Source organism: Cnephaeus nilssonii, assembly GCF_951640355.1.
Source record: "Cnephaeus nilssonii genome assembly, chromosome: 5".
Lineage (NCBI taxonomy): Eukaryota > Metazoa > Chordata > Mammalia > Chiroptera > Vespertilionidae > Cnephaeus > Cnephaeus nilssonii.
In genome coordinates this window covers 60,693,416-60,704,355 of record NC_137076.1, presented here as the reverse complement: position 1 = coordinate 60,704,355, position 10,940 = coordinate 60,693,416, and the positions used below count along the sequence as shown (strand labels likewise).

The following is a 10,940-nucleotide window of genomic DNA, read 5'->3' as shown; positions in this document are numbered from 1 at the left end:
GCATTTGAGCACTTCAGGCTCAAGCTGTGACCAGTCTGGGAGCGTCGATCCAATGAATGAAAGGCCAGCTGAGCAGTAGGAAGGCTATTTTTAAAGCAGAGGCGGTCGGAACCAGAGCGGACCACAGTCCTTGCTCCCTCGGTGCCTCCGTAATTCTCCGCGGAGAAAGGGTGGGCGGGGCCTCTTGCGACCCTCTCTGCCCCGGCCCTCGGGCCGGCCTCCCAAGTTTCCCAGCAAGCTCCAGGACAGAGGAGGTGGGGAAAAGGAGGTCACCGCGCCTGCGTGCTAGGAGGCATGACCCGGGTGGGAAAGCCCTTCGCGTCCGCCATTTTGGCTGCCTCTGTCGGTCCGTTCAGTTACCACGTGAACCGCCGACGGAGACCCGTGGTGGGTGGGGGGGAAGCGGCGGCCGCGTAAAGTGAGAAAGGGAAAAAAAGACAACGAAGGGGAAAGGGGTGTCGCGGTTGGGCGACGCGGTGACACCGGAGGCCTGGTCGCGGCGGTGGGTCGGGGCATTCAAGGCTGAAGCCGCCAGGGAACGGCGGCGGTCGGACAAACACACTGACCGAGCCGGGCGGTGGCGGGAGCAGCGGGAGGAGCCGGAACGATGCCGGCCGTGAGCCTCCCGCCCAAGGAGAACGCGCTCTTCAAGCGGATCTTGGTAAGTGTGAGGCTCCGGGCAAGCAGCGGGAAAGATTCAGCCGGTACCCGGGCCTGTCACCCGTAACCTCGGCCCGACGGGCTCCGAGCCGCCCTCGCCCGGGACCCCGCCTTCGTACTTGTCGTCTGGCCGAATGAACTCTCTCGCCCCCTTCCCTAAGGTTCCCACTTCGGCCCGTGCGCCGGGGGGTCTGAGGCTTCCTCCTCCCGGCCCCTCACTTCCGAGGCTGAGGTCCCTGACTAGGCCCTGCTCTCCCAGCTTCTAGTTTGCCGGTTTCCCTGTCCCTCACTGAGCGAGGGGAGGAGAGGCCGGGCCTTTCGGAGGGGAGCCGGCCCTAGGGGCTGGAGCCTCGGCCTGGCTTGGGCAGGAACCCTGCCGGCCGATCGGGGTGGTACCCTTGGAAGGAACAGGTGGGACGGATGCGGTACAGCTCATTCATTGCCCGAGCGCGGCTCTCCCTCCGTCGGCTGTCCCTCCCTCTTCCTCTCCTCTCGGGATTCACCTGTCCCCGCCCGGCCCGGCGTCCCTTCGTGACCTGGGAGGTTGGAAGGGAGGAAGGAGTTTAAAAGAGAAAAGGAAGCTTTTGAACGACTACTTCCTCTTGGTTAGTTGCATACTTGAGTCTTCAGCATCTTGGCCTCTCTCTCTCTCTTCTTTTTTCTCTTTCTTTCTAGAGTAGGGACGGGACATTTATTTCTTAGTTTCTGAGCGGGAAACAGCCCCACCCGATCACTCTCCTGGGGAGGTGGGGCGCGTTGCGTGGGGGTGGCCCGGTCGGAAGTGAAAAGTTAAGGGCTTTCGGTAGAGGCGTTCTAGACAAGGATTTTCGTGTAGACTGAAGTGCATTAACACCAGTGGAAAAATTTAGCAACCGAGAATATGAGAACTTTTGAGATGGATCCTTTGACATTAGCTCAAACACACTTATTCTCTACATTTCGAATGTGTGCAGTTTGCTTTTTTTTTTTTTTTCATTGTCATAAGTGCAGTGTTGTTTGGAGGGACTGTTTACCTTGTAAAATATGTTTTGTCGCCTTGGAGCTATAATTAACACATTATAGCACATTTTTTTTGTTGTTTGGCATTTAATGTGTGGGTTGCCCCTTTCATGCAAACATTTCTTTGTGAAAGAATTAACTGTATTTGCCAAACTAAAGACTTAAAGTTTGGGGGGAGGGGTGTATGAAAGTGTTTGCTTTCTCTCTTGCAATTTAAATTTATTTCACTTGTTTGAAAAGTAGGACAACTCTGGGGATCCAGTTTTTCTAGAAATAAGAAAGAGTAATCCATGTTGAAATAACTTTGATTTTGCAAAAATATTCATATGTAATACACACATTTAGTCTATGCATGTTGAAAAACATCAGAAAGTCACATCCAATACCATGTAACTCTTAGTTTCCTTGAAATTCCTATTGCTATTTTTGTTTTGTTTTGTTTTAGGACGAATTGGAGTGTCAGTGGGACTATAGTATAGTTTTGCCAGAACAATTTATTTATTTTTAAACCTTTTAAAAGACTAATTGGTGTTTAGGTTTGACTATAACATAGTTTTAGATGAGCAATTTGTCTTTAATCTTCCCCAGTTCTTTATTTTGAAAATTCAAGCTGAAAAGTTGAGAGAAGAGTACAAAGAGCATTTATAAACCCTTTACCTAGATTTAATATTTTGCTATATTTGTTCTCTCTCCCCCCATACTTATAAAAGAGTTAAAAGTAAGTTGCAGACATAATAGTTCATTCCTAAATGTTTCAGCATGCATCTCCTAAGAATAAAGCCATTGTTCTATAAAACCATAATACCATTATCAATCATTCCCTAATATTGTCTAATACCCAGTTCATATTCAGGTTCTCCCAATTGGTAGGGGTAGCACTTTAAAAAAAAAATCAAACTTTAGGGTCACTTGTAGTTTTAACAAATAACATGTTGAGATGCCTTGTACCCATTACCTTGTTTTCCTAATGCTAATGCCTTGTAAAACTGTAGTTCAGTATCATAACATTGATACAATCTACCAGTCTTATTCATATTTTTCTATTTTACTTGTACTGATTTGTGTATTTAATTCTGTGCAATCTTATCACGGTAAATTATATAACTATCACAACAGTCAATATACAGAACAGTTCCATTAGAACCACACCCACTTCCCTCCCATCTTCTCTACCCCCCAAACTCTGGCAACCACTACTAATTTGTTCTCTTTCTATAGTTTTGTCATTTCAAGAATGTTTACTAAAAAGTACATAACTTTTAGGATTGTCCCTTTTTATGCAACATAAAAGATTCATCCACGTTGTTGGGTGTATCAATAATTGTTCCTTGTTATTGCAGACTAGAATTCTATGATATGGATGTACCACAGTTTAATTATTTCATAGGATAACAATTTTTGATTAAGCATCAGAAAAAGTTTTTTTGGTGGTGATGATGGAGTGAACATTTAAGTTCATTGCTAAAGTTAAAGTGCTAAAGGATTTATTGGGATAGGTACATGTAGAAGAAAATTGAAAATCACTAACTGAAAGAAAAGGGGATATAATGTCCTTATTCTCTTACGTTGGAATGAAGAAAATAATACTAACCAAAATATAATTAGTATTTGTTTTTCCAAATTTGTTTCTGCTTCCTCAGTGTTGTAGTTAGCTCTTTTGACTGTAAGTTTTTCCTCCAAGTAAGATAAAGGAAAAGTTGGGCATACTCTAATGCCTTGTAATCAAATGGTGCTGGGTTAGTAACTTAAATCATTTCAGTGGCATTCAGCTTTTGAGCTACTACTTTGTTAGTTGTACCATACTTATTTGTAGTGAACTGTGTAGGAAATGAAATGAATTTGTGTTTTATAATTTCAAAATAAAGAAGTATGTGTTGGTCTTAATTTGTCAAAGGAAACCTGGTTTACACATCAGTTTACAAAAAGTTTCAGTTTTTTTGTAGTAGATTTGCCTGGCTTGTTCTAGTCGACTTGATATCTAAAATTTAATTTTGTTGTATATTTGGTCAATTTTTCCCCCCACATTACTGTTTTCTGACTATAAAACATTGTCATAAATTGGTCAGAATTTCTGCAAAAAGTGTCTTGTATATAATTTGTCTAATGAAAGGGTGGGAATATGAGTTTAATGTGATATATATTATGTAGGAGTTTAGATTAAAGAAGAGAGATTTGTTTTTGCCAGAAGTGTTTTTTGTTGTTGTAATTACACACTATTGTAACAATGTGAAAAACTAAGTCATTAAAAAATTATGGCTTTGCATGCTCCTGATGCTATTTTTCACCATTTTCTTAGGATATAGGTGAATGGTAGGAGAAATGAGGTTGTCAGGGTAGAACAAAATCTACACTTTTGTAGATTTTAGCCCACTTGGAAAAGTTGGACATATCTCTTGCCTTGCAGTCAAGTGTTGCTAGGTTGGTGACTGTTGCTGCTTTCTTCTCTCTTCCCTCTCTATGTGTTAATGTGAGTTGTAAGAAAATCATCTAACTTAGGAGTACTTAAAATATTGTACATTATTAATCTATTTTTGGATTTTTGCTTGAATGATTTATGGTGTTAGTTAAAAGTCTAAAGAATAGAATTTTCCTTCCTAGAAAAGTGGTAAGAGAAGTTAGCATAGCATGGCGATAATATTTGTGATTTACTGAAAATTTACCATTTGTACTGTAGAATATAACTTTCTGTGGAGATGGAAATGTTCTATGTCTGCTCTGTCCAATGTGAGAGCCATTAGCTACATTTGGCTGTTGTACACTTGAAATATGGCTAATGGGATTGAGAAACTGAATTTTAATTTTAATGAATTTAAATTCAAATAGCCACATGTGGAGGGTTATCATTTTGGACAGTTAAAAGACAGTGCCCACAGAAGCAGACATGGTGCCCTGTACGATTGCTGGCCGGAAAACTACTGGCCAACTGGCCTTAACTGAAGGGATTTCTTTGCTTAGTCTGCATTCTTATTCCTTTTAATAATTCTGCTTCTGATAATGTAGTTCTCTCAGAGAATTGATTTAAATATATCTTCTTTGTTCATAAGTGTTTTTGGACATAAAAGACTAGGTCATATAAGGGATCACATGCAAAGGACTGCTTGTTCAAAATTTTCTCTCCTAGATATTTGCATGGCTCATTTTTTCTCATTTCTTTTAGAATTCTGCTCAGATGTCATCTAAATGTTATATAGAGGCCTTCCTTGACCAGGAGAAGTCCTCCTCAATCAACCTTCTTATTTTCTTCCTTGCTTTTTTTTTCCCCCCCCATACCACTTATCACCATCTGACAAGTTATTTGTTTATCACATGTCTTTCACAATTAAAATGTAGGTTTTATGAGGATATTTTGTTCTGTTCATTGCTATACTCGTTAGAATAATGTACCAATATAGATATTTAAGAAATACTTGTTACATGAAATGAGTGTTAAACCAATGACTACAGGGCAAGAAAGAAAGAGCTTTGGATTGTGTGCTTGCACAGAGATTTTTGTAGAAGGTAGTTAAGCTGAGCCTTGGCTTTGTAGAGTGTAGAGTACATCACTACTAGTATATGAGGTAATCGTAGGACATCAGGCAGAACCTGTATTACCTGGTAAGAACTTGGATGTTTCATTTATGAATGAATCATAGTATTAGTTTGTTTACATGGCCTTTCTCCCATCACAAGAGCGTAAGAGAAAATTTGATTTTTTTTGTTTGTTTTAGCATTGGAAGAAAAATAACATCTCCATTAAATGATGTGAGGAGCTTGCTGAATCAGGCAGTAGCCTTACAACTGATAAAGCTCTACAACTGATTCTGACACAGTTAGGGGTGAGAATCTCTGCATATGCTGTTACTAATATAAAATGTTAGAAAAGGAAATTTTTTTTTTAGTTTAGAGTTCCTTTGTGAGTTATTTTCAGGAAATTAAATAACCAAGTTGAATTCTTGGAATTTGGAAAGGTATGCTGGAAGTTGGAGTGTCAGAGCAAGACATTTAACCATCAGTGAGCCTAGACAACCATCAGAGTTCACTTCTAAATACGTACACCTTTGCTCTCTATTCATAGGCAATAACCATATTGAAAAAAGAAAAACTTCAACTTCTTAGTGAAAATTGTTTTGAGAAGAATGTCATTTGCCAGTGCTGATGGCAAGAAAAGCAAGTGAAGAGGTTTAAAAGAGTGGTAGTTCTTAGTATAAAAATTAGGGTGTGGAAAGGAGGGAATTTTATGCTGTGATTGTATTCTTGACTTTTGGGAATTTCCTTGGTATATCTGTTGTGATGCATGCTGTATGTACAAAGCTGTATTTAAGTTGTAACTTAAAAAAAACCTAATTTAACTTGTTGCATATGCATTTTCCCTCTTAGATAAGCTATGAATTATATTGTTCACTACTTAATTTGTAATTAAAATAATTTCTTAAAATTTCCATTTAGTAAAAGCAATATTTTTTTTGGCTATTTAAAAGTAAAATAAAAATAAATGAATGAGAGGTTAATGTTTTTGTTCTTGACATATGCTCTATTCCACTGAGTTTTCTTTGGTTAATAAAATAGGAACAGCTAGTTGTTCAGCTAGTGTTGGCCTGCAGACTGAAGGGTCCCAGGTTTGGTTCCGGTCAAGGGCACGTGCCCAGTTTGTGGGCTCGATCCCCAATAGGGGGCGTGCAAGAGGCAGCCAATCAGTGATTCTCTCTCATCATTGATGTTTCTATCCCTCTCCCTTCCTCTCTGAAATCAATAAAATTATGTTTAAAAAAATAAAATAGGAACAGATTTTCAGTTGGTATAATTTGAAATTTCTACTAAAACCTACTGGGGAAATTGTAATCTTATTTTTTTTAATTGAATTTACTGGGGTGACATTGGTTACTAAAATTATATAGGTTTCAGGTGTACAATTCTGTAATACATCATCTGTATATTGTATTGTGTGTTCACCACCCCAAGTCATTTATCTTCCCTTTATCCTCTCCTACCTCCCCCTAGCCCCTTTTCCTCTAGTAATCACCATACAGTTGTTTATGAGGTTTGTGTGTGTTTTTTCCCCCTTAATCCCTTTACCTTTTTCACCCAGCTCCCCAATCCCTCTACCTCTGACAGCTGTCAGTCTGTTCTCTGTATCTATGAGTCTGTTTGTATTTTGTTTGTTCGTTTCTTTTGCTCATTAGATTCAACATATACCAGTAAGTGAAATCATGTGATACTTCTCTTTCTCTGACTGGCTTATTTCGCTTAGCAATAATACTCTCTAGTTCAGTGATGGGCAACCTTTTGAGCTTGGTGTGTCAAACTTCGCCAAAAAACTGAGCATAACTCGGGTAGTGTGTCACTTCGAGGAAAAAACATTTTTTCGCAAATGTTTCATCCTCGGCATGCGGCCGCCTCAGCGGCCGCGTGTCATCATAAATGGCTACGCGTGTCAGTGCTGACATGCGTGTCATAGGTTCGCCATCACTGCTCTAGTTCCTTCTATGCTGTCTCAAAAGGGTAAGAGATACTTCTTTTTTACTAATGTATAATATTCCCTGGTGTAAGTGTACCACTGCTTTTTTATCCATTCATCTAGTGATGGACACTTGGGCTGCTTCGAAATCTTGGCTATTGTAAATAACGTTGAAATGAACATAGGGGTGCAAACATTCTTTCTAATTGGTATTTTGGTTTCTTAGGATGTATTCCTAGAAGTGGGATCACTGGGTCAAATGGCAGTTCCATATTTAATTTTTTGAAGAAACTTCACAGTTTTCCATAATGGCTGCATCAGTCTGCATTCCCAATAGCAGTGTACTAGGGTTCCCTTTTCTCCACATCCTTGCCAGCACTTGTCATTTGTTGATTTGTTGATGGTAGCCATTCTGACAGGTATGAAATGATACCTCATTGTCATTTTAATTTGCATCTGTCTGATGATTAGTGACTGGGCATTTTTTCATATGTCTCTTGGCCATCTGTATGTCCACTTTGGAGAAGTGTCTATTTAGGTCCTTTGCTCATCTTCCTTTGGTTAAGTTGTATGAGTTCCTTACATATTTTGGATATTAACCCTTTATCACATGTATTATTGCCAAATATGTTCTCTCATACAGTGGGCTCCCTTTTCATTTTGTTGATGGTTTCTTTTGCTGTGCAGAAGCTTTCTATTTTTATTTAGTTGTTTGTTTATTTGCTATGAGAGATGTCTGAGATTTTGCTGCCTATGGTTTCTTCTAGGATTTTTATGGTTTCACGACTTTTATCCATTTTGAGTTTATTCTTATGTATGTTGTAAGTTGGTGGTTTAGTTTTATTTTATTGCATGTACTTGTCCAATTTTCCCAATGCCATTTATTGAAGAGACTTTTCTTCATTGTATGCTCTTGCCTCCTTTGTCAAATATTAATTGAGCATATTGGCTTGGGTCAATTCTGGGTTCTCTCTTCTGTTCCATTGATCTATATATGCCTGTTGTGCCAGTACCAGGATGTTTTGATTACAGTGGCTTCGTAGTATAACTTAATATCTGGCATTTTCCCAGCACCACTTATTGAATAGACCGTCTCCCCCCCCCCCCCCCCCCCAGTGTTTTATTTTTACTTTTATTGATTTTAGAGAGGAAGGGAGAGGGAGAGAGAGACAGAAACATCAATGATGAAAGAAAAATCATTGATTGGGTGCCTCCTGCAATGCCCCACACTGGGGTTTGATCATGCATCCAGGGTATGTGCCCTTGACTGGAATCGAACCTGGGACCCTTTGGTCCTAAAGGCTGACGTTCTATCCACTGAGTTAAATCTGCTAGGGCTGAATAGACTGACTGTCTTTATTCCATGTTATTGCCTCCTTTGTCAAATATTAATTGACCATACAGTTGAGGGTTTATCCTGTTTCTTCTATTCTATTTATTCTGGTCTTTCTATTCTGTTCCATTGATCTATGTCTGTTTTTATGCCAGTACCATGATGGTTTTTTTCAAAAAAAAATTTTTTTTTATTGATGATTTCAGAGAGGAAGGGAGAGAGAGAGAAACATCAACAATGAGAGAGAATCATTGAGTAGCTGCCTCCTGCATGTCTCCTACTGGGGATTGAGCCCACAACCCAGGTATGTGCCTTTGACTGGAATCGAACCCAGGGCCCTTCAGACTGCAGGCCAATGCTCTGTCTACTGAGCCAAACCAGCTAGGCAGTGCCGTGATGCTTTAACCCTTTGCACTCACTTGCTTTTTTCTCGATTTCTTTATTCTAGTGCTAACCGTGTCGAGTCACACTCGACATCCGAGTGCAAAAGGTTAATTACTATGGCCTAGCTATATAGTTTGATATCAGGTAGTGTGATTCCTCCAACTTTGTTCTTTTTTTTTTCTTTCTTTCTTCAAGAGTACAGTGGCTATTTGAGTTCTTTTGTGGTTCCACATAAATTTTTGGAATATTTGTTCTAGTTTTGTGAAATACACCATTGGTATCTTGATAGGAATTGTAGCCTATCTAATAATAGACAAATATGCAAATTGGCCATACGTCCGACACGCCCACAAGCCACGCCCACCACCCAATCAGAGCGAGTATGCAAATTAACCCAAACCAAGATGGCTACAGCCACAGAGAGCAAGGTTTCCTAGGTAACAGAGGAAGCCAAGCTTTCCGCCTGCCCTTGCCAGGCCTAAGCCTCCACTCAAGCTACAAAGTTTCAATTATAGAAGGTAAACAAATTCAAACAAATGGCGGCAGAATGGAGCTTGAGAGAGCAGGCCAGGGTTGCCGCCGGCAACAGGGGAAGCAAAGCTTTCTGCACACGGTGGCCGGGCCCACCCGCTTAAGGCAACAAAGTTTCAATTATAACCCCAACACAAATGGCTGCCGGCCGCTGGGAGGGAGCCCCAGGCTTGGCTCCGCTCCAGGCTACAAAGTTTCAATTGTAGAAGGAAAATAAATCCCAGATACCAGGGCCTCCACTTGGGTTGCCAGGGGGCGTGGCCGGCCTGCAAACCACCACAGGCCTCTCGCTCAGGCCGCCCCACACCCCAAGGGAACCCCCACCTGATCCTGGATGCCCTTCAGGGCAAACCAGCTGGCCCCTACCCCTGTACCAGGCCTCTATCCTATCTAATAAAGGAGTAATATGCAGATTGATCATCACTGCAACACACAATATAGCTGCCCCCATGTGGTCAAAGATCCTGCCCCCATGTGGACACAAGATGGCCACCACAAGATGGCCAGCAGGAGAGGGCAGTTGGGAGGCACCCGGCCTGCAAGGGAGGGCAGTTGAGAGGGACCAAGCCTGCAAGGGAGGGCAGTTGGAGGTGATCAACCCTGCAGGAGAGGGCAGTTAGGGGTGACCAGGCCGGCAGAGGAGGGAAGTTGGGGGCAAACAGGCTGGCAGCAGAGTGGTTAGGGGGTGATCAGGCTGGCAGGCAGAAACGGTTAGCGGCAATCAGGAAGGCAGGCAGGCAAGCAGTTGGGAGCCAGCAGTCCTGGATTGTGAGAGGGATGTCCGACTGCCCGTTTAGGCCTGATCCCAGGGATCCCATATTGGAGAGGGTACAGGCTGGGCTGAGGGACAACCTTCCTTCGTGCACGAATTTTGTGCACCGGGTCTCTAGTTAAATCTATAGATTGATTTGGGTAGTATGGACATTTTAATTATGTTAATTATTCCAATTCATGAACATGGTATATGCTCCCAGTTGTTTGCATCTTCTTCAGTATCTGATTATTTTCCGTGTATAGGTTTTTCACATCCTTGCTTAAATTTATTCCTAGGGTTTTTTGGATGTAGTTGTAAATGGGATTGTTTTCTTAGTTTCCCTGTCTTATAGTTCATTATTGGAGTACTAGTGCCTGGTGCATGGATTTGTGCACATTGAAAGGGAATTGATTAGAAGAAAGATTTGTGCGGTAATTACATTATTGCAAAATATTACATGTCAAAGTAGTATATATAATACCTATAATAATAAAAGTGTAATATGTTAATTAGACCGGACAGCTGAATGACCTTCTGGACGTCCTTCTGGAAAAAGCCGCGGCAGCGGGGCAGAGGCAGTTAAGGGCAATTAGGCAGGCAGGCAGAGTGGTTAGGTGTGATCAAGCAGGCAGGCAAGCGGTTAGGGGTGATCAGAAAGGCAGGCGAGTGGTTAGGGCTGATCAGGCAGGCAGAGGTGGTTAGTGGCGATCAGACAGGCAGGTGAGCGGTTAGGGGCAATCAGGCAAGCAGACAAGCAATTAGGGGCGATCAGGCAGGCAGGCAGAGTGGTTGGGGGCGATCAGGCAGGCAGGCGAATGGTTAGGGGCGATCAGGCAGGCAGGCGA

At 41.8% G+C, this 10,940-nt stretch overlaps 1 protein-coding gene across 2 annotated transcripts in view; it reads left to right on the top strand.

The window, feature by feature from the left end:
• The first annotated feature begins 355 nt into the window (after positions 1-355).
• The window catches only part of NAA15 (N-alpha-acetyltransferase 15, NatA auxiliary subunit), a 74,410-nt gene continuing 63,825 nt past the window's right edge, over positions 356-10,940 (top strand). For both annotated transcript variants that reach the window (XM_079771552.1, XM_079771551.1), the window contains exon 1: positions 356-661. In XM_079771552.1, coding sequence (XP_079627678.1) covers positions 608-661 — 54 coding nt within the window. In that variant the 5' untranslated portion in view covers positions 356-607. The remainder of the gene's footprint in view (positions 662-10,940) is intronic.